The sequence below is a fragment of the Temnothorax nylanderi genome, unplaced genomic scaffold (assembly GCF_030848795.1).
Source record: "Temnothorax nylanderi isolate EJ_2023f unplaced genomic scaffold, tnyl_v1.0 TNYL_tig0061_pilon, whole genome shotgun sequence".
Lineage (NCBI taxonomy): Eukaryota > Metazoa > Arthropoda > Insecta > Hymenoptera > Formicidae > Temnothorax > Temnothorax nylanderi.
Window position 1 is genome coordinate 612,425 of NW_027249123.1, and position 24,228 is coordinate 636,652.

A 24,228-nucleotide genomic window follows, 5' to 3' on the forward strand; every position below is an offset into this window, starting at 1 on the left:
CGGTATTATATGACTGTAATCGAAAGACTTAGCTCAATAATGTGATTTATCGATCCGGCGTCGATTTGACGGCGCCATGCCGGCCTATTCAACAAATTAAAATCGGAATTCTATTGAATGTAGACTTCGTTAAACCCGTGATCCAAAGTACTTTCCTCGGGAATGTAGTTATACTTTAAAAACACGATGAAAGCGATTGGATTTACGATAAATGCGACCACGTTTAAATTTGGAATATTACAAACTCTCGTTAAACATATAATGTAACAAAGTTTCTTGCCCTCCCTAAATGTTATGAAAAATACTGTTAGACTGTATAGCTTTGCAATTATTATATAGGTGTGTAATGTATCATACAAAAATATTATAAATTGTACAAGCTTCTAAAATTATAAAATATAATATTTAATAAGGCTATTTGAAAATGAAATAAAGAAGCTTATAATGAAAGCATTGTGCTCTTGTATGCTAAAGGGTTAGCATAGATTATATTTACTTAAACAAAGCCATTTAGAATATAGTACATGTAACGAAGTAAGTTGCGTAATCTTGTACGACTATATGCGTACACGATCAACTTATATTATTTATATTAACGTAGCATTTATATTGAATGCTTGAAAAAACATTGAAAATATAGCAACAATATAAAGTAAAAATTATTTAGAAGACGGGACAGGAATAAAAAGGAGAAAAGCTGAAACTGCAACAAGAAGCGAATCTTTATTCGGAGGAAATTGTTTGCTGAACGTGAAACGTTGCTATCGTCTATTCATTGTGTTTAACTTCAATTTTCCGGGAACTCCGTCCGATATGCATTGGACGGCCGTATTATCATTGACTGCGATGCAGCCGCATTTCGGTCACGCACGATCGAGTATTATCGTCATCATTGGCTATAGTGGCCATTCGTGAGCTACCGAGCATGCGGAGAGCAATCGCGGTCCAGAGAAGCGCTTACAGACTATCGCTGCCTCTTCCTGCTCCTCCTCCCCCGAATATTGTATCGAGAGGTATATGCTTGCGGCGATAACGAATAATAAATACGCGCGCGTGCATGCCAGCTACTATTAGATCCACTGCTAAAGATTTAGAAGCTAATTAAACCATCGAATGCCTGCAACTAAAATTGTTCGCGCTAGGAAAAATCGTCAATTAATTAATATTGAGTGGCTTAGCATAAATATATTACATTAGTGACTAATCACGCGTTAAGGTGAAATTTCCTTGTTTCAAATTGTTTATTAAATATTCTCCAAATAATTTATTGACTTGCTAACGTAATAAGTTTCCAAAATCCTTATTATTGCATAAACTGTAGAAATATACATTTCACTAACAATACTAACAATACTAACCTTTACTTTCTTTTTTCTCTTTGCTTCCAGGTGTAGTAATATTCAGCCACTAACCCCGCGAAGAATCCGCTACTAATACAAAAATGCACTCCTAATTAACCAGCGCGGCAGTCTCAGATTACCGCTATTATCGTCGGCGCTATCGTCCACCGGTTGTAGCGCGGTCCCGCGGAACGATCATGCGAATCCTCGAAAATGCGCAGGACCAGCAGCAATGGCCTCAAGCTCGACCTGACGGAGAACACGCCAGGTAGCTCGTTGTCGCGGCTGCCGAATCTGGTCGAGCATGCGGAAACCTGCCAGGCGCTAGCCGCCGGAACCGGTGAGAATTTGAGCAGCAAATTGCCTAACGTGGTCGAGGGCTCGATGGACTATGGTAGTGAGCGAAGGTCCTCCCGTTATCTGGAGTACCAAGAGATTAAGTCCTATCAGGACCCTCAGTCGTCCGCCTCGGCGGCGCCGGCCTACGAGGGGGCCTATCACGATCAGTCGAGGGGATACCGGAACTACGATCGTAAGGGGGGCGTCGGCTTCGATCGGGAGAACCTCGAGAGGTATGACAACAGGATCTACCCGGAGGACGGGTTAAGATACGGCGCCGATCGCCGCGTGGATCAGCGCACCTATCAGGAATCGGACCTGGATGCGCCTTACGATCGAAACCTGGACGCGCAAAAGCTCAGCAGAGCTTATCCGGAGCTCCAGGACCCCGGCAGGCGGTACTCGCGCGACCTGACTGATTACGAGTACGCGTCACGCTACGCCGAGGAGACGTTGAAGCTGGAGCCCAAGAAAGACCACCATCACCATCATCATCCGGGCAAGATCTACGAGTCAGCCGCCTCCAAGGGCTACGAGTCAGGCGTGAAAACTCACGATTCCGCTTACGACCTGGGCACCTGCGCCGGACAGCAGGAGCCACCACCAGCCAGACAATATGAGAGCAAATATCACTCGGTCAGCAAGATGTATGGCACTCTGCCCAGGTACGAGAGCAGCAAGTCTTACGAGCCAACCTATGAGTCCAGGCCCACCTTCGAGCCTAAGTATACCGAGCAGTCGTACGAATGCGGTGGTAAGAGCTACGAGTCCAAGTACGAGCTGACGAGCTCGAAGAGCTACGAGAGGGCCAAATATGAGAGCACCTCGTCGCCCAGATACCAGGATAAGTCGTACGATCAAACCTTGAAAATTGGCGAGCTGGGCTCGTCCTCCTCCGGCGCGTATGTCAGGAAGCATCCAGATCAGGAGGAGATCGGCGCGGAGAAGATGAACGGATATAGGAAGAATAATTTTGAGGCTTATGGGGTTTATTCGGATCCCGAGGATGATCATGGCTTCCTGGCGGATAAGAAAGCGCCCCAATATACGTACAAGGGTGTCGTGGTGAATGTTAGCGGGGAGTCCGCGGTGGTCGATCAGAAGCGCGCCAAGGACAGCAGGCAAACCGAGGTAATCAGAAGCCCTTGGTGCAGGCCAACGATACTGCTGCTCCTGTTGGTGCTCCTGGTCGTCATCTTCGTCTTCGTCGCTGGAATACTGTTGTATTTTAACTGTGAGTTTCTGCCATTATTTGATGTGACAGATTTTTTGCGAGGAGAGTCTCGCATTTTATTTTTCATGCATGCTTTTTACAAGAACACTCAGTCAGCTTTTCGTTCGTTTTAAAATAATTCGTAAACGTTTTTCGCATGAAATGTATTTCAATGTAAAAATACATTCTACATGGTAGATACTTTTTGTAGTAGAAATTTTGTTATAGCTTTTGGCATGCTGAATAAGTATCGCATGCCAACAAAATTCGTCGGGGTTACAGGGATAACAAAACGCGAGAATTTATTTGAAAGTTGTTACTTCTAGTATTTAATTTCACATTATACATTTTAAAACTTGTATATCTGTTATAATTTATGACGGACGATAACGCGTCTTTTTGTATAACAAATTTGCTAATTTCTTGAATTTAATTTAAAGCTCGTTATTCTCAATTAAATTTCATGTCGTGGAATAAGAGAAAGAAGACATTATGCATTCAGATATAAAACAATTGAACTTTGAGTACAACTTTCAGAGATAACTTTTGATGTCACTCGTTTATCGTGACAAAAAGGTTAAACAGCAAATGTTCTTGTTCGACATACTTTGAGTTTGTGGATTTAATTAAATTTACTTTCCCGACAACAGTTAATTAAGGATAATGTTTAACGGACCCGATAACGATTCGTGGGACGTTCGAGAACGAAGAGTTGCAACTAATAAACCTTCCGCATTATTTCTTTCTTTGTTCACCGCCTGTTAATAAAACGTGCCATTTGTTCTTATGGTGCCCTAAATACAATGCACTTCCTGCCAACTACTTGAGCAAACACGTAGTCGATTTTTCTTTTTCAAGAATTGGGGACGAGAGCCCTATATTTGTCACTATTTCCTGAATTTTTCAAATCTTCATTAAAGTTCGCTTAAAATCGACTGGGAATTGCGATAATCCTTTCAAAGTTTAATTCCGTACTTTTTAACTCGCATAAAATATTCCGACGTTTGTTCCATTTTGAAAGATTTACGATGTAATATTTAGAAAAATTTCAGTCCGCGGAAGAAAATAGACCGACAAGACATATACCATCATATATGTTCGTGAGGATTTTATTTATTTCTCTCGAGGCAGCCTGTATTCCATTCAATGTATTTTATTGTCATGCTACAGCGTTCGTGAGTCGACTCGGCGATAACAGTGGGTGATTTAGCTAATGAGCATCCGATACCAATTATTTACGGGCGTCCTCGCGTTTGCCATAGTAATAGCCGCAGTACGACGACGGTTAGTGCGACGGCGAGGACGACGAAGACGAAGACGACGACGAAGACAACGACGAAGACGACGACGACGACGACGACGACGACGACGACGACGACGACGACGGTGACACGTGCCGACGATACGTTAAGCCGGAACGGTTACTGTCTCCACGGCAGTTTTATATGTCGAATTTGACATGCCGGGCACGTAGGGACTTGCCACTAGCGAAACTGTTCGGTCGGAATTACAATGCGACCAGTGGATGGAGAGCGAACCGGTGGGTTTAAGGAGAATAGGTAGAAAAGAATGACGGACCGCGCCGGACAGACCAATCCGTTTTCGCTTCGTGCGCGATCGTGTTTGTTGAGGACGAATGGCAACAGGAAGGAACGCGAAGTCGCATTACCAGGGAAGCTAGTACAATTTTCCGTGACCTAACATAAAGAGAAGCTGGAGGCTCGCGCTACATTTAGTTGTTTGCGAGAGCAAGTCGGCGAAACTTGTTTTGGGATCGGACTTTGAAAATCTTTCGTGTAAAAAATTTTATTCTGTAACAAAAAAGGTAACACGTAACTTTGTTTTTACTTAGTTTACCCAGTAACGAGTAACTAATTGAACAATTTCGTCGATTCACGCGCGCGCACGAGTGATTAATTTCAACGCCAAACTCGCTAATGGATTCTGTTAAAAAATTTTAGGAGGTAAATGTATACAACGCGGCGAACGCGGATGTTAACGTAACATTGGACTCTACGAACATTTTCAGGTGGAAACATCCGCGAAGCGGAAAAAAAAGCGTAGGATATTTCGCGCTGTATGAAATATCGCGATAAATACCGTCGTGAAAACGTGTGCAGAAGTACTTTTCTGCTTACGCAGTTATGGTCAAGCCCTATATCAAAACCGGGGCCCTTCCCCGCAGATAAGCTTGTTATAGGATAGCACAGGATCATAACAGTTTATAGCCCCCCGCTATGGCAGTCGGCTGTCTCGTAGTTTGCATAGATGGTTTATTTCCAATTATTCTCCAGTGAATTATAAACTTTGTCGAATAAATATTTTTTAAATTAACATTGTACAAAATGATATCGATCCTTTGCGATGTAACATTTAATATAAATGGAATAATTATATATGTATTCTTTACTTAATAATTACATATATAATTTAAATATTATATTTTATTAAAATATGCTAGCAATAAAAAGAAAGAGAGCATATTTTTACGTATTTAACAACCGTGTTAAAAGAATTATTGCTAGATTAAAGCCACTGCTTTAATTTCATGTATATTTGATGATATCCGAATTTGTAATGTTTTTCTAAGGATATAATATGTTAATTTAACTGATTAATATGTAACACATTGAGCTCTCGGAAGAATTGCATCATGCATGTTCAGCTAATAAGTTCTGAAATAACTTCGCCATAAAGATTTATCGCTCGCCCCGTTTACGGCCCGTGGATTACGTGTTATATATATGAGGGAAAGATCCACTACATCCTTTAACGACATCCTAAAAGAACGTATCATTCGCGATAGAAATTTATTTTCCTTTAACGTGTACACTGTTGAAGGTTAGAGGATGAAATTTAAACCAATACCACGAGTTAGATATTTATATTGTTATTTTTAACTACCATGTGCGTCAAAATTTATTAGTTTGAAACAAAATAGGATTATTTTAACTCTATTGGTTTAGTCAAATTAACATTGTTTTAGTTAAATTAACTACATATTGAGTAGGAGCAGTGGCGATCTATGGAATAGTTAAAAATTACTCAAAATTGAGTTTAATTTAACTCCATGAATTTAACAGTGTACGTATGTACATTTATTGGAAACGAAAAGACAAACGACGAAAACGACTGTAGCAAAATGGGATAAAGGCAAGTAGATTGTTCATACGAAACCAATTACAAGTGGTGGATCCAAAAAGTGACCATAAGAATAATAAACTTGAAAGAATTATATTCATTAAAAAACTGTCTTCATTAATAAGTTATTAAAAATGTCATTTAAAACTTCGTTTGACAAAGTTTTATTAATATGCTTTCGAATTATGAGTTTACCCACGTGGTTTTGAAATCATTATATTAAAACCATCATTTTAACTAAAAATTGTAGAAATTGTGAACTTTAATTTCTACTTTTAGAAAATCGTAAAGATTTACGTTTTTTCTTGTTTTTCAAGAGTTATTCAATATTTACATAGAGTCCAAGTTGCAAATTCTTCGCGGATCATACTAGAGCATACGTGTATAATCTTCATTCGCCTCTCTGAACAGTTTTCTATACCCGCCTGTGCTTCTTTCTCGTTTATGAGATACCATAGCGCGTTTAGCGGCGAGTTTTCATCGCGAAGAATATAAACCGTCTCATTGCGACCGTCTCAGGCGGACCAAGTCATCCGCGAGAAACGAGCAGCGATTTTCACACAAGCCCCGATTCGTATTTATAATCGAGCGGAAGAGCAGTCCATGCATTACTATACGGGGAAAGTAAAACTAAGCTGCCGCCCATCCCGCGTCAGTTTCTCTTTTGCCGGATATCGGCTGTAGTATTCGATATGGGCGCTGCGTTTTTACACGGTTTACAGAATGTTGTTGCCGTCTGAGAATAGCCGCCGTTGTGTTTTACGTTACTGGAATTTTACGCCGGCAGCATTCTACCATCGCCCATTCGTTTTTCCCCGTCCTTTCCCGAGGAATCCATTAGCGGAGATACAGAGATGAAAGCAATCTCTTTAGCGAATAAAACCGAGATTTTCATATAACCCGTTCATGCTATTGTATTGTTGCGCGTCTTATTACAGCTGAACAACGATAACTTATGACATTTTAGACAACACATGAGATAATGCAATAAAATTCGTAAAACACGCGAAAACGCTTAAATTCGCTGAACATGGGCGGTTTCGCAGGAGGTTTAAGAGAGGAGAGCATGGGCATGCTCTCTTTCGCAAATCACCGTGACTCGTCGCCGCGTAAGCCCTTTTTCCTGTCTATGTCTGCTCTCCTGTGCGACAGCAACGGGATCGACGTTTCACCTGCTACGGCACGACAATAGCGTCGGCCGATGTTTGGATCGAAGAATCGTTTCAGCGCTCGCTCGTATACGAAGCATTCATTCTGCAGTCAGATACTCTCCGAAGTTGCTTTTTATCGATAAAAATTTAATTGACGTTATATCACAACATTTTCATATTGAATGAAAAAATAAATAAAATTTAGAACAATTGACTCTATATTTTAGAACGTATTTATTTATTCAAGTTGCAATCTGGAATTTGATCTGCGAAGTTAACGGAAGAGCGATTTGTGATTAAATCTGAAATTTAATTACTGTCAATTTAAATTCCATCAGAAATAAATTGGAAATTGATATTCTATTATGTTTCATGTTTATTACGGATAAGGTATGTGTCTGACCCGTGGTATACATGCGGTTAAGAGTAGATTCAGTTGTCCCAAGACACCCAGTACAGAAGTCCCCATGTCGATTCCCTTCCTCTCTATATTTCGGACGACTGCGTTTGGCGGCGGTCGACCGGGGCGCGTTCGAGCGATTCGGTTTATTTTCGGGTCAAGTTTTCGCCCGGCCGCTTCGCAATCAGGCGGTGCATTGTCCGGCGCGGACAATACAACTACGGCGACAGAATCTCGACGCGCGTATAGGAATCCCGGAGTTATCGTCCGTCCGCGCACGGCTTGTCGGACCGACGCGACGTGTTTTCGCAGGAATTTTCGGAAATTCAATTCGGATGCCGGTGCGCGGCCTGTAACACCGCGTCTGCAACGATTCCGATTTCATTGAGCCCCGCGTTAAGTGGCGAACTATGATAACGGTGGCGGTTACGTGACACTTAGTTAATTGTTGCGGGCAGACAAGGTTGTGTGTACGAAGCGATAGAATCAAATAACTCAACAAGCGGGATCGAAATTATTTAAATGTTTGCCGAACGAAGATCGGTCCCTCTCATCCTCCCCAGTCCTCGTGGAATTCGCGTCTGGCAGGCGACACGACAGTTCTGGAACACCCTATACATAGCCACGAACGTGCAGTGCGACGGCTTTGGCGCAGGATCGGGCTTTAGTATGTAAGGCACGTGTCCGCATCTGCCTTTATGAGAGCTTCCTGCGATTCCACCATTTCGTCCTCATTCTAGAGCAAGCTTGCCGCGCGCGCGGAGGGCGGGATCGGGGTTTCGGGATTAAGGGCGTCGCCGATCATATTAAGGCCGGAGATATCTCTCCCGCTCCTTATCCGCCGTCGTACGACCCCCATAAACCCACAGTCGGGGTTTGTTCCACATAAATTATAGAGACTGCGTCGCGCCCGGCTTCTGGATATACTGCCGCCGGTGTGTACCCACGTTGATGTAAATGCCGCGGGCCCGTCAACATATTTGCGATTCCCTTCGTGATAGGATGGAGCAGGATATTCCTTTAAGACAATTCAGTCGAATTCATTGTCGAATCAAATTCATTGTTGCGTCAGTCATGATTTCAACGGTCTTGAATCAATTCTGAATAGTGCTAAAGACTTTAATCGTCCCTTCTCTTTCTTCTAAACTGCGTCCATTTCCCGGGAGGTAACAAGTTGCATATAAAAATCTAGATGCACGAAACGGAGGGTCATGAGAGCTGTTGCGTTTCCGGATGCACTGCTTCAGACAATCGCAATCGGCGCGTAACTCGATGCGGCGGATAAATTTGGCATCCTGACGAGCGGAATGTTTAACTCGGAAGTTAACACGGCGCGCTTCTCGTTTCTTATCGCGTGCGTTTCAGCGTACGAATCAGATTGCGGCGTTTGCAACTCGCCCTCTCATCCCCCTTATACGCCTTTCGCCCCCTCAACATTGTTAATCCGATACATACTTCCATGTTTCGCGGCTGCACGTGTAAACCACCACTCGCCCTATCCGAGATAATCGCGTTACATGACACATTCGCATGCAGCTGCACGAACGCGGCGAAGTTCCGGAGAGATTCCTGCGCGGCGCGGGGCCGTAGGAATACGTTTGATCGCCGCACGAAAGATAGGCGGATCGTTCGCGAATCCATCGACTCGCCCGTTCCTCACTCGCGACGGACAACGGATCCGAAGTGCTTGAACGCCCTTCCGCAATTCCCCGTCGAGCTCTCGCTCGACATCCGCGCGTTTCGCGCGGAAGATGGAGTGACGCCGATTGCCACTGTGCCCGACAGCAGGGCACGGACGAGTGGAAAAAGGCGCCGCGAAATTGGATCTTTAGGTAATAGCTAAATCGCGAACGCAGTTGCCTCGCGGCACTCGGACGAGATTGCGGGGATACTTTTTGCGACACGAACGCGGATAGGGCTGTTGCGATATTCCGTATCAATATTTGGTATCGACATCAGCATAGAAAGGGTCAGGAAAAAAAGAGAACAAACTACGATGCACCCGATATTGGAAATGGAAGTATCGATACAGCAAAACTTATTAATAATAAAGTTAATAACAAAAATTAATAAAAAACGTATTAATAAGTTCGAAAGTTAATATTTTAATTAAGATTTCTTATAACTCCACTTACAACGGTATAAACAGGATTATTAAACATACATATATTAAAGATTAAAGCGTACATATACAATAAAAAAAATATATATATATACTTTTGAAAAAAATCGCGTCGATATTCTCTGCATCGCGATACGCTTTATCGCACTTTTGGAATGACGCTTGTAAAATCAGCGAAATTGCGTTGCGGCTGTAAAATTCGTTAGGTTGTGCGCGATAACCGTCGGAAATTACGAGGCGAAACTTGCACCCTTTTAACTGATACAAACCAAATTCACCGGCGAGATAAATTCTCAGGCTGTAAAAGCGTTGGGGGGTGAGCTACGGGAGTTCGTATGCTGGAGGACTTGAAGCGATTTACCATCCTGTAAAGAGCTGGCGCGTTTGTTTCATGCGATTTCAAATTACATTATTATATAAGAGAGAGAAAGAGAGAGAGAGAGAGAGAGAGAGAGAGAGAGCAAGAGAGAGAAAGAGAGGAAGAGAGAAAGGGATGGAGAATGTCGTCCACAAGAGAATGTAGCGAAATAGAAAGTTCAGTACTACGCGGAACGTCGTATTCGTCACAACGAAACATCTTGCTTCGTGTGCCGCATTAAATTAGAAGAGCACCCAAGGTAGACTAAATTTTATGTGAATTATCTCTGTCGAGAACAACGAGGACATAGAATCACATGGAAATTTTCTCCCTCGTAGACAACCTGACATAAATCAAAATTGAAACGAGTTATTAAATTACCAAATTAACAAAGATACATAATAAATAAAATTCAATTCGATATGTGTCATATGTCAGTATAACTATGAAACATTCTATTTCAATCTGTCTTCATTGCATGAAGTGAGACGATCGTCTTTATGTATCCCAATCGATTCCCAAACGGTTATCGCTTTCGCGAGAACGCGATGTCCTATCGAGTATACGCGTGGTATAGCTCACGAGAATCCCCGGCGACGTCGTTTCCTCGTCCGCGCATGGAAATCCGATCCGAAAACTTTCGCGGGAAAGAAACTAATCGAAGTATCAAGTTGATTTAAGCACGCGGGGGCCGCCGTGCCATCGATTTCTCTCCGGAATCAGAGGGCTCCGACTGAGGCAAGTTCGATCCTTCCTCCTCCACGTAGATTCGTCCGATCTTTCCGGGGGTGCGCGCCTCGAATTAACCCTCCGCTGGGATTGTCGAACGAGCAACTTCGCGGGCGTCCCTCTTCCTCCTTTCTCCTCAGAAATTAGTAACGGGCACAATGGTGCACCTCTGTATTTCCGGCGTTCGTTTCTATACGCTGGACTGAGGAAAGTCTCTTCTTTTCTGTTCCCTTGCGTTTTCGCTGGCGGCGATTCTGAGACTTTCGAGAGGACGAAGATGAACAGCGCAGCGTGGGCCGACCAATGTCGAGGGTGGGAAGGTCGCGCCAATCGCTCGCGATTGGGATTGTTCGCGAGTTACCGAGTTGGAGTCAAGATTAATGTTAACTTCGCCGTCGAGTTAATAAGTCCGGCACCTATAAATCCTACCAACTCCTTGTCCCCTTCCCTTACCCCCGCCTCTCTTTCTCTCTTTCCGTTCGTCTGTCTATATCGCGTTCTCTCCGTGTTTCTCTCTATCTTTTCCTCTTTCCATGTCTGGCTCTCCCTACCGACGCTCCATTACGGACATTTTCTCTCCTACGCTTTTACACCCTGAACCTTCCTCAAGGCTTTCTGTGAAACTCGAAAACTTTCGCGGCGAGAAAAAGCACCGCGTATTGGCGGCCTTCGGCAAGAAGCTCCCGAGCTTCCGAGCGTCCTTTCCAGGATCGTTCCCTGCAGGAATCCGCGCGCTTTTTGTCGCGATTACTTACGCGAAATAGTTTTCCTATTATGCTATTCTCGCGTCGGCATTTACTCGGCGCTGTGCTTTATTTGCGTCGAGAGGGCCGGGAGGGTGTCGCGAAATAGCTAATACGGATTATTTCACTTCCGCTGTCTGAACTTGTAATTCGAGCCATTAGCTCCGAGGGAAAACTATGTAGCATTTGTGTACAGAGTACGCAAACGGATTCGCAAACAGATGAATTTGTTAAACGCAAGAAAATCTATTCTGTTGAATGAGAGAGGTCTGGCATTGATGTTTATAAATTTTCTTTCATCCCAAAGAAAACAATAGTAACAATTGCGCTCCTTGAGAATTGTTGATTGTTATACATGAGTCGTAACTTGGGCGGAACTCTTATAAAATAAACGCACGATAAAGAAAGGGGGACATTTAATTTCGCCGCGAAACGAGAACTCGGCTGACGGAAGCCGCGTGCGGAACAGCGCGGAACCGAGACGTGGTCAACTTTCGCGACTCCGACGGGCGGAAAGAGCCGGTCGCTAAGGACGCGGCTCCTTGGGAAGCCTTGTCGGTAGAGCTGACGTTTAATTTAATAAAACCGTCGTGGCCTTTCTTTCTCGCGCGCGATTTCGCGCGGGAAGGGGCGCGTTTCCGCGCCATTTCCCCTTCCCGCTTAGGTGTCGCTCGCCGGCCGTCGTACCGGGATGCCGTGTAAAATTCCTTCGGAAAAACTGTGCGAGCCAGCCGGGGTGCACCTTGTTAAGAACGTCAAACTTACGGCCGGGAGTTTGCCGGAACTTTGTAATTTCCAGCGCGCGCCCGCGCGCCCGCGCGCCCTGGATTGACGCTCGGCTTCCGACGCGCGTTTTTACAATACTCTCCCGGCCGAGCGATGTGAACGGGTGTGTCAGATCTTTGCGAAATAATGTCATCTGTGCCAGTTCAATCAGTACGATAGACTGTAAAGTTACGTGGAGTGCTAATTAATTGGTAATAAACTCTATATGGTGTCGATTACGATTACCGAGGTCATTAGGGCGTTCCGTTAAATTGGGAGAGTGGAAGCTATATGCGCATTAATTTTGCACAATTGACATTAATTGTGGTTATTACTGTTACTATATAGTACGTATCATTGTTCGTGATTCCACATAAACCGTTCATAAATTTTTGATAAAACAAAGCTAATGTAAAACAAATTTTTCTCTGGAATTGTACTGGGAATTATACTATAATACTTAACTGAATTGCTAACATTTGCACATTCGTATTATTTTTAGCTTTTTACCATCTTTTATTAAAATGTGTTATTAAATGGAAGTGTAATCATTATTTAATTAAAATTACATTTTGTAAATATATTTTTTTAACAGAGTTATTTTTAATCCGTTTGCTTAAAGCCTGTTAGCAATTGTCACAAGTTAATTAATATTAATTAGTTCAATATTAATTAATATTAACGTTGTTCTTGCTGAATACATTTCAGCTAGCTGCCTCTGTTCTCCGTCCGATGTTTAATTATTATGATTTTGCAACAAAAATCAGGCGTGGCTCCGAGAGTTTATTCTTAATACTGATATACGTGATTATGCGACCATTAAGTTTCAGTTGCCTGCCGCCTGTCACCGGTAGAAGTAGATCGATCACTTGCTCGCGTGACATTAATCCATTATTACAGCAGAAATTCGCGACTGCTCGAATGAAGACGGTGCTATCGAATAACGTCGAAAGAAATTAATGTTGTAAGCCGTACTATATTTTCGCCATCGTAAATTACGTTCTTACATTAATATTCCGCTTGCGAGCGGTACGAAAATGTTTTCTACTTAACGCCGTTTCTTTCCCGCTTGATGTATCGTCTCGCTCATTTTATCGGCGTTTTTTCTCGTTGCGTAATTATCCGCTAACCCCATTTCACGGTACCGTAAGTCCAACTTTGCCGGTCGAACCCCGAGACAACGCTCTTGTCTTCACGTCGAATTTCTCATCCGATGGAAATCGGCAAATTCGAGCGGCCGATCTCACGGTCGAACGTTAAAATTTCTGTCCTCCGGAAAGATCGCCGTGCATGCGCGGCGATATATTATCGGATTTTATCCGTCCATGTAAAAAGTTTTACGCAAAACGAAGAGACATGACAATTTGTCGATACATATGAAGAGATTTCTGAAATAGGAAACTATTGAGTTACAAAACTGTGTGTCGCGACAATTTCTGCCGCTACAGTCGTTTGTCAAAGCGCCGTCAGTTTTATGCAATAAACTCCAAATTTTTGGTTCGATCTCACCTGGGCTATTCGATGTACGGTTCATTTGATGATGTTTGCGAATTGACGGATAATCCGAAAGTATTGATGTTTTACCGATAACAGCTGGTAACATGTGTCAGTCATATGTTTACATACGTTTTATATATGTGTTACAAAGTATTCAATAGTTCAAACAACAATATCGATGAGACATGTCGCTGTGACTTTCTTCTCATTACAGTTGGCTTATTTGCGGTCGACTGACGTTTCAGTTATTAGCAACTGACCGCGGTTAACACCATCATCGTCAATTGTCATTACATCCGAGAGTACTTGGCAGTTGACGGCTTAATAGAATTTCCGAGCAGGCAATCACGCGGCCGAATTTGCGCCCTTCCTCTCCCTTTTAGCGCTGAGTCTTGCATTATTGTTGTATCATCATTCCATTGATCCGTTACGAGATTACTCGGTCGAGCGAAAGTGCATTTTCATATGACTCGAAAAAAGAAAACTTTGATGAAGGTTTGATATTACGTTAAAGGCGGAAGGGGAAAAAGCTAATTGTCACGCACCTAACACTGAGCGGGTCACGTAAGAGTTCATTAGCCGCTTTACACAAGATTGTAATATTATCTGATAAGGAAAGTTTATTCGAAACTTTCGATAGACAAAGGAAAGTTTCAGCCCTTTTAAACAGCAAAGTCACCTGAGGAAGCAAATAATGCGCAGGAAATAAGAAGAGAGGAGATGACTATTCAGTTAATAATAATTATATCCCGTAACTATTCGTGCTATCGTCGGAGGATATCGCCTTTAACTCGTTATATCGTAAATAATCGTACATTCTTGTCCCTCTTATTTTTCGATTAAAGGGAGAAATATTTTTATGACACGACTGCGTTTTTCCATCGTTCATCAAAAGATATCGAAGTAATCCGCCGCGTAATCCGGCCGCGCCAATCACGCGTCAACAGTCGTTGGAATCGTTTTTCCGCGCTATGTGTGCATGTGAGTTTTTCGGCCACTTTGTTAAGCTTTATATCACTTAACGCGCGCGCGTCTCTCTCGTTCGCTCGCGCCGCGCGCGTATTTCCGCCAAGGACGAAAAATCGACACGTCCGGTGTAAGTATATCGCGCACGTGGGCGCAGTTACGAAAGACGTGAGCGCGAACCTTCCCCGGAAGGGAAACTTTCTTCATTTTTCGCCCCGAACCTCGATCGAGCTTGGGGCTCGGGGGAAGTTTTCCCCCCCTGAAATATCGCGGAAATCAATCGTCGGCGCGAGTGGCCGCGATCGCGGCCCTATTTTCCGCGCTTTTCCCGGCACTCGGGAGAGAAGTAATGGGTTAGTTTAGCCGAGTCGTCAAGCGTGCTGCCATTTACGCGCGTTGCAGTAACTAGCAGTAACTAGGGAGTGGCTTTTGATCTCGTCGAGTGAGCGAAGCGTTTGCCGCTTTAATCTCCTTAAGCTCTCTTCCCCGCATATTGAATGTAATTTAATTTGTCCTTAATTAATAACCAAGAAAAAGATATGGTTGCAGTAAGAGAGAATTTCCGAACTGTATTTTGAAACACGTTGTTCTTACATGCATAAACGAAGAAAGTCTATCAGGTCTAATTAACGATTAGTGCACAATAAGAGAAATTCTGCATTACATGTAGCAGTGCGTGAAGTAATTAATTTCAAATTCCAACTTCCAATTCTAATTGGAACTGTTTGACTTTTACATTGGAATCTCATCTGTTCCAGCAAACGCGATAAGCAGATTCGCAATCCTGTAATCCGTACAACATCGAGCGCAAACAGTTAGATAGATTCGTATCTACAAACATATACACACATGGTTGATCCTCTACAGTAGATATTATTGAAGCCGATCAGACTTCCCCCTCGTTGATTTTGCACGTCAAATTATAATTCATTCTTAATAACTTAATCAATATAATATAAGTAATAAAAGTAGTAGAACAAGCGAATAATCACAGAGAATAAAAGAATTATGGTAAGAAATAATTGTTTAATTATATAGGATGTCCGATAAACTCGTGTGTCGTAACTTTGGGATCTTTCCACCGATGCAATGTGACCTCGAGGTCAGGTCATAGAATTGACGCGCGAATCTAAGATCTCGAGAGATATGCAATGTAAACCCCATCAGGTACTCTGTAGACGCAAGGTAGTTATCGACAGTATCGGATATCCGCAGATGAAGATTCCGATCGAACTGATGTTACAGTAAGCTTACTAGATTGATCAGCCAACTGTGATCCCATTGGTCAGGGACACACAGTGGATACATCCACTCGTCTTCATAACTGGGATGTACATATATTGAGACTGACACACGTATCCGTACATCGAGTTGGTTCCGGTCGCGCTGGATAATGATCTCGGTCCGAAACACGAGTTCGCAAAGGCACGTTGAGAGTGTTATAATTCCACGAATTTTGGCAACAATATGCCTATAGTTCGAATATGCAGATTTATGGAAAAATTGAAAATTTCGATAAACACTGACACCAAGCGCGCTAATAAATAAAACTAATATCTCCTCGTAGCGTAAACGTCACCTCGCCACGGTAAACAAAAATATTTTTATCCGTGTACGCAGAATGCAATTTACATTTACATCGCGCGACGCTCTACAACTTTTATGGAGCGGCATGCATTTTGCTAGCACGCGCGATAAAGCGATACTCTTGTTTACGCAAAATAAAGTGCACCTACAAAAAAATACAGCGTGTTCTTATCACGAAAGTGTTTTGAGAAGAAGGAGAGAGAGAGAGAGAGAGAGAGAGAGAGAGAGAGAGAGAGAGAGAGAGAGAGAGAGAGAGAGAGAGAGAGAGAGAGAGAGAGAGCAAACATCCCTATTTATTATTTATCGTCGTTTATCGCAAGACAAGGATATACGTTTGATACTTTTTATAAACCGGTTGCAATCTGTTTATCCTGTGAAGCAATAATATGTGCAAGTGCCTTGCGTTCTACGGAAAAAAAACATACATAAATTATATCATTTATTTCGTTGCGTAGACAACTTAAATAATTTAGTAAATATAAATTCTTTGTAACAGCGGCATATATAATTAATTTTAATAACACACAACTGTTCGTGGTAGCTTCGACTTACTCGAATAACCCGTATATTGCGTTATTAGAATTGCCTTTACGAGCTTTTCTGCGGCTCAACGTTGGAGAAACGACAAAGCAAGCAGACAAAATCTCGTGCTTCGTTTATAACATTACGAAGCTCTTATATATTCCGTGTAATGTATCCTCTTCAGTACGTGCGCTACATAGCGACCTCGTCTCCGCTTGGCAGGTATACGGCGTACCACGTACGTATGTTCTCGGATGAGGAAACAGAAAGTCGGGGAGTACTTCACCGCTGTTTCCGGCGAGATCTTGCGACCATCCCGTTGCGTCGAATGCAAAAAGGATGAATGAAGAATAGCGTTTGCGTGCACCACGCGCGAAATTTCTTCGCGATAAAATAGTCCCCCTCCCCTTCCCTCTCCTCATATATGAGACATTATGTTTATGAACCGCGATAAAGTGCGCGTGATAAAGCGTACGAATTACCCGGCCATTATACTTGAACGCTCAATCGTTCTAAAATATACGATGATATTACACGCGCGTCGAATATTTATACACGTTTAAATTTAACCGCATTTACAACGGCGCCATTTGTCGAGAATTTATCGCGTGCGTTAAAGTATTCCGTTTCCGTCGTTTTTGGGTTGTAATTGCTTCATTCCCGGTTTGGCCTCCCATATAACTGTTGTGCGCGGAAGTTAAGCCATCGTTAGAAATATCGCTAGACTTAAAATGTATACAAATTACATATTGTTATGTATATACGAATTACGTATTGAACAAAAAGACACATATTGTTTCTTTATATATATGTGAAGCGGAATTTTTCAATAAATTTGTAATATGTATAGTACGTTTTACATTTTTTCCACGATAATTTTCTCGCGGATTTTATTGTCTTCTACGACATTCTCTCTCTCTCTCTCTCTCTCTCTCTCTCTCTCTCTCTCTCTCTCTCTCTCTCTCTCTCTCTCTCTCTCTCTCTCTCTCTCTCTCTCTTCGCATTCTCATCGGTGTCCTGCGATCCTACCAGGAACAATGCACTTTGTCGAGCTCTCGAGTGCGGATAAAATCGATCTGTGCAATCTTCCGGATACGGTACGCCTTCCGTCTCTGTGAAGTTCTCGCGTGCAAATCCGTATAGCCAGGTCGTTTAACGAGTTTATTCAACCGCGTTGTGTTCCTATTGTCTCGATGGTTATCCGCCGATCATCGATATCCGGATAGGCCTTGGTACTCGTCGATATCTATCTTGCGCGAATTAATCCTCAAATATACTGCGAACAGGCCTATTATACAAGCATACTCGTCATACGCAAAATACAAAAGATGCGCGCACACGTATAATACAAGTGAAAAACGAAAGATTATATAAATATATGTTACTGTATACTCAAAGAAAAAAGTACCAGCAATTAAAAAGTTGAAAAGAAATAACTCCTCTATGAATTATAAAATTATGATAAGAAAAATAAGTAAGTTGTAAACTAAAAAACATAATATTAATTATTTGAAGTAGATACGGTTGGATAGACTATAAGAAAATAATAAAGTAAAATAGTAATATTAATAAAAAAAATATTATTAAAATATAAAGTGTGTCATTGTGGCATAATAACTCATTTCGAAAAATTTTATAAAGTCCATATTGTATAAGGTCTATATACCTATCATAGTTGTCAAAACTATTCTATTTTCTCTCTGAATGTGTGTAATTATAATATACCTGATCTTTACACTTCATAATTATTTCGTGTTTGAATCAATCAAATAGCGTTCTTTATAGTCGCAAATTTATATAATCAAATTTATTTATAGGTAGATTGTTAATAAAATATTTCACGACAAATAACAAATAAGCAATAAAAATGAGAAATACCGTGTATAGTGTGATATCGAGTCTCGCGAACAAATGTTTCGCGCTTTCGTCATCAGTCAAGAGTCTTCCGCGCCAAGTTCTTATGCAAATTTTGCACGGTGGTTCTTACAGATGCACATACGCGTATGAATGTGCGTCTCACAAGCCAATTAGCGCGTTATCCGCCGTGGCGCATGACGACATGTGTTTGCCGGCGTCGTATCTCGTATCTCGTATCTCGCATCCTATATCCCGGAAAGGGAGAATATCGGCGCGATATCGGCGCGCGCAAATTCTCATACAGTCGACCTGCATACATATCGACGCTTTGGCGGCGCCGCGTGGCTGGAACTGCGCCGCAACGGCGTACTAGGTATACACGTGCAATCCTGAGCGATCTGTCCTGGGCGACGCGGTACACTCTCTTCCGAATGTCCGATTTGGAAATTTATGGGATACCCGATTTGCGCGCTTAACACACCACTCTATATGCATCGCGCATTCCGATGCATCGTTACACCGGCTGATTTGCGATGGAGATATTTGCGTTCCTTACTCGCTTACAGTATATTTCGTAGATAATTTGGTAAACAGATATCGGTTGCTTTCATTTACACAAATTGACAACGATTTATCTATAAAATGTTTCCGCGTCTTACACACAATCTTTTTTAAATGTATAATACATATAGATATCTGTGACATATATAACGACCGTAATTTAATTATGGTTGCGCGTCATGTCTCTGCCATAAGCTTGGTAATTATGTCGCAATTTAAATTTCAAAGGAGGAGTCGGCTCCCGAATTTGTCAAAGAATAAGCGCCTAGAATTTAATGTGGAACTGCTGCGTTTTCCTCTGTTTGCGATATGCATTTGCTCACCGTGGAATTTTGTTTAGAGCGGCAGGGTGATGAAAGTGGTGGATTAATATTCTGCCTCGAGAAATTCCAGTTATTTTCTCTGTTACCCCCATCCCAATAACGACGCATACAATACGTCACTGCATGATATCGTGGTGCTCTCGTAATGGACGTTTGGCAATCCATTTTCCGCGTATCTAACGAATTTCATACGGAAATTTATAATTATTTTCGACATTATTGGTCCGCATAGAACCTCTTCATTAAAGGCTTGTCCGGATAGGATAATTAAAAGTTTTGTAAGAAGCTTCGAAGCGTTTGCAAAACGCAATGAGGTGTTCGAATTTTCCTGATGTTTGTTCGTTGCAATTATATTGATGCCCATATTGTTCTCTATTCGTCATATTAAATAAGAAAGATTATTTGAATAATTTGAGAAAAATTAAAATAAAATAAAGTTATTATAAATAATTGGAAATGGAACAGAATTAGAAATAGAAAATGCGATTCGGATATGTGGCGTATTATCAAATATATATATATATATATATATATATATATATATATATAACACACGCAAACACAATATATGTATATATATCACGGTATAGCTTTATTACATTACGTTGCCATTTTTATAATGAAAATCGAATGAACGTGGTATTATCTATTAATAAACATATGTAACAATGAGAAGTAATACCATATTCCTCTGTCAACGCTTCTATTTCCGGAATATCAGTGTTATATTTCCCTAAGCGTGGGCTGCATTAGACGCTTTGTGCTTTTATATTTCCATATCTCGTGGGACTCGTTATGCGACAAGAGCCGCGTCCCGGACAACTAGTAAGAATGGCCACTTAATTAAGATGGATTTTAATTAAATTAAAGCCTTTAATTAAGTTACATCAGTTAAATAGAATAAATCTTATCGCGACGTAAGCACTAATATAAATTACTTAATTCTATGTAGAGAGAGAGAGGGGGGGGAGGAGAAAACGGTAATATTTTTCACAGCTTGCGCGCAATGCTAATTGTGTCGTTGTAATTACTTTGCAATTTAAACGGTTAGATAGAAGGCTTTTGCTAGTTTTGTGACGAGAGAGAAGCAGGAGAACATTTTTAGAAATTTACTAAATCGCCAATATAGTTTCATTTTCTGATCCGAGTCGAATGTCACACGACATCGTTATTTTTAATTTGTAATGGATAATAGATTGGCGATTTAACAGCTTGTTTTTTCGCAAAAATATGATAACGTTTATAATTGAAAATTTTGATAAATCACAACGAGACTTTCTACTATTATCTTTTATCTTTACTAATTACAAGTTCTAAATTAGAATCGTAATTAATTAGAAAGTAATACAATAGGTAGGCAGGAAATGCAGTGTAAACGTTGCGTTACTAAAATTAGAATGGTGGAATATTCGTGTCGTAATTATGGTGATGGTAAAAGTATTATAAAAATAGCGAGAGCTTTGTAAGTAATTGACTGCGTGTACATACATGTATCTTGTAACTAATTTCACTAATACTAACCCCTTTTTCTCTTTTCAGACATGTCCTACAAGCCGCGCCATCCCATTATCGAGGGTAAGTATTTTCAGTCATAATACACGTAATACAAATGGTAGCAGAATACGCCAATCTAAATCGCAGGTATAGCTTCTCGTTCATTTAAAGCTTGACATATAGCTATAGCTTTGCTGCAAACGCATGCTACGATAATATTGATTTTCCAAACGAAAGATCACAGAAACAATTCTCTACTTATCTGGTCTTTCGGACAATTCGTCAGTTTTTCGTTCATACTCGGTATTAAGCAATTACGATACGTCACATTTCAAAATCACGAAGTATTGTTATTTGTTGAAAATTCACATATCACCGGGAATTATTTATTCTTTGAAACCATGCTGCATCACGTTTGTAATATATTTATCGATTCGTGTATCGTGGAAAAATACTACGAGTTAAACGCTACACGATACATATCCACTAAAAGGCGGATAAACAAAATCGATGATTTCCACTTGGTTGATAATACGTGCGCGCGCGCGCGACCAGAATTCGCCGATATGCTTTTGCAAAACGAGGTTGGACTTCCTGGCGAAATCGCAGATTTAGATAGCCTGACACGCAACGTTCGGCGACGTATTATTCCGAAGAATAACCCGATGCGGGCCGAATGTTGCCTCTCAAACGATCGACGGCATGGCTCAATTACACGGAACGCGCGTGTGGCCTCGCGTACCGTGAAATTGCGTTATCGCCGTCAAAACGATCACGATAACACATACACGTATTTTGCGCCCGCGTTCCGCAACACCGGCTCTTAAGGATGTACATTTTTCGCTATTCCCGGGCGCGCGGCGCGCCTCTTAACGACGCTTAATTCATCTTGTTATCCCGCGCGAATAATTATAATCTCATCGTCATTCACGAGATTTCGATCGGGGAGCGCGGCTATAAATCGCGACAAAGCGTGGCGACGGTTTTTAACACGCTGAAAATTCCCGGATACGAATTTTATCGCGCGTCGCGTATTATTCTAAGCTCTGCGGAATATAGGTAAAAAAGCAAAGTTGTAAAATGCAGCGTTTTAGGAAGAGTTCCTTTTGTGATATTAAAAGCTGCTCTTAACTGTGCGTTCAGATCTCTGAAAAGAGAGAGCTCTTTCGTAATTTCCGTCGGTATTCGACTCAGTCGCGAGAAATTATAGAAGCATCATCCGCAAAATGAGGATGGCATCGTGAACGACGAGATATCAGAATTCTCGATGGCGACTCGCGTATACCCGGGATTGCTTCTCTTTCCCTCTCTTCCGTATTTTATACGCGCGCGTGATGCTGTACACACGCGTATATATTTGAATAAAACAAGCGCAAACAATCCTTAGTAAAACATAACACACTAAAATTTCTCGCTCGCTACCGATGTTTCCGCCGGCGCGCCCGTTTCCCCGCGGCGATGTACGTGCATCGCATACGCAGATATTGACATAGTCTACTTGGTATTTCCGAGCTCGCCTCCCCGCGCCTTATTTTTCGTAGTCACTGCCGAGGTAATCCCCAAGTGGGCGCAACCCGCTTGCAGGCATCTTCAAGCTTTCCAAACACGAAATTGCCCATCAGACTCGGGGTATCGGGTCCCCCGACATCCCCCTCAACCTTTTTTGCGAGTACTTACACATTCAGATATACTGAATGTGGGACTTTCTCTCGTCCCCGGGATCCTGTCGCGCGTCTTGCCCTTTCCTCTCGCGACTTACCCGGATCGCTACAATTCGAAATATCCTCGTTACCGTGGTTACTCTCGTTACCGTGCCTACTCCTGTTACCGTGTCTACTCTCGTTACCGTTGGCTAACTCTCGTCGGCGAGATCTGTGATATCGCTCGTGCGCGGGATGTGCCGAACTATCTCACCGCTGTTTTTTCTCACATCCTCAATCCGGAATTTGGCGAATAATCTCCGAATTTTTCAATAAACACAGCGTATATGTATATATATCAGGCCTTTCAAGAGACGTAAGTTTTGCCCCGCCTCAAGGATGTACTTCAGCTTTTGTCATTATTACATTGCATGTGCGATCAACACTCTTTATTGCTGCACGAAATGCATCTAACAAATAGATAGATAGGTAACCTGTGGTGAAGAAGTATCTAATTGATTGTTCGAACCATTATTGGGGCTCAAACGTTCGATCTTTCTTTTTAATTTCCGAACGCCTTGGTAATTAACTCTCAGATTCAATTTCAATTTGAGTAAGGCTCACTTTACGCGATTTAAATAATCAGCTTCCGCTCCTTAATTACATTCTTGCAGCTTCACATTCATCGAAACTCTCTTCCTTCCTCCTTCTCTCTCTCTCTCTCTCTCTCTCTCTCTCTCTCTCTCTCTCTCTCTCTCTCTCTCTCTCTCTCTCTCTCTCTCTCTCTCTCTCTCTCTCTCTCTCTCTCTCTCTCTCTCTCTCTCTCTCTCTCTCTCTCTCTCTCTCTCTCTCTCTTTCTGTCTATCTATCTATCTCTCTTTAAAATACGCTGAATAACAATATCTTTTATATCTTGAAGTAAAAAAGATATAGACATTTGAATATAATTCTTTTCATCTGTCATACAAAAATTTTGAAAAATTTAATAACGATTATATCTACAAGAATAGCGTCTGTTAAGACGCTTAGACTTATATAGTTTGCAAGCTCAAACTGCTGGTAATTAATATCGATTTTGCTATCGTTTGCAAGACTCGCTCGAATGGATGCTGCTGGGATATGTAATAATTCAATTAGTGGCGATTGTGTGCGACAAAGATATATTCACGTATTTGCAAATACTCACGTTTTTCACAATTATCGTATAAGATATTCGACCGGTGTAATCAATTATATGTGCACTATACGAGCTCCTGTATTGCATGCATTTTGTGAAGTCGCGGACCGACCCTTATAATGTCGAATATAAGACATTTGCTTGCAGCGACATATAAAGCGTGAAATTGGCTACTTGCTATGTGGTATTGATTATATGCCATGCACTATGTTATGTGCCCGTGGAGTAAACACGATGTTTATATTAATAATCGAAATTGCCAGCAACTCTCGCATCCTCTATGTATGACTACTATATTATATC

The 24,228-nt window shown here is 41.8% G+C and overlaps 1 protein-coding gene across 1 annotated transcript in view; it reads left to right on the plus strand.

The window, feature by feature from the left end:
• LOC139773410 (uncharacterized) overlaps positions 1–24,228 on the plus strand; it is a 511,404-nt gene that overhangs the window by 69,835 nt on the left and 417,341 nt on the right. Inside the window, exons 2-3 of the mRNA XM_071707844.1 lie at positions 1,389–2,913; positions 21,154–21,189. Coding sequence (XP_071563945.1) covers positions 1,554–2,913; positions 21,154–21,189 — 1,396 coding nt within the window. The 5' untranslated portion in view covers positions 1,389–1,553. The remainder of the gene's footprint in view (positions 1–1,388; positions 2,914–21,153; positions 21,190–24,228) is intronic.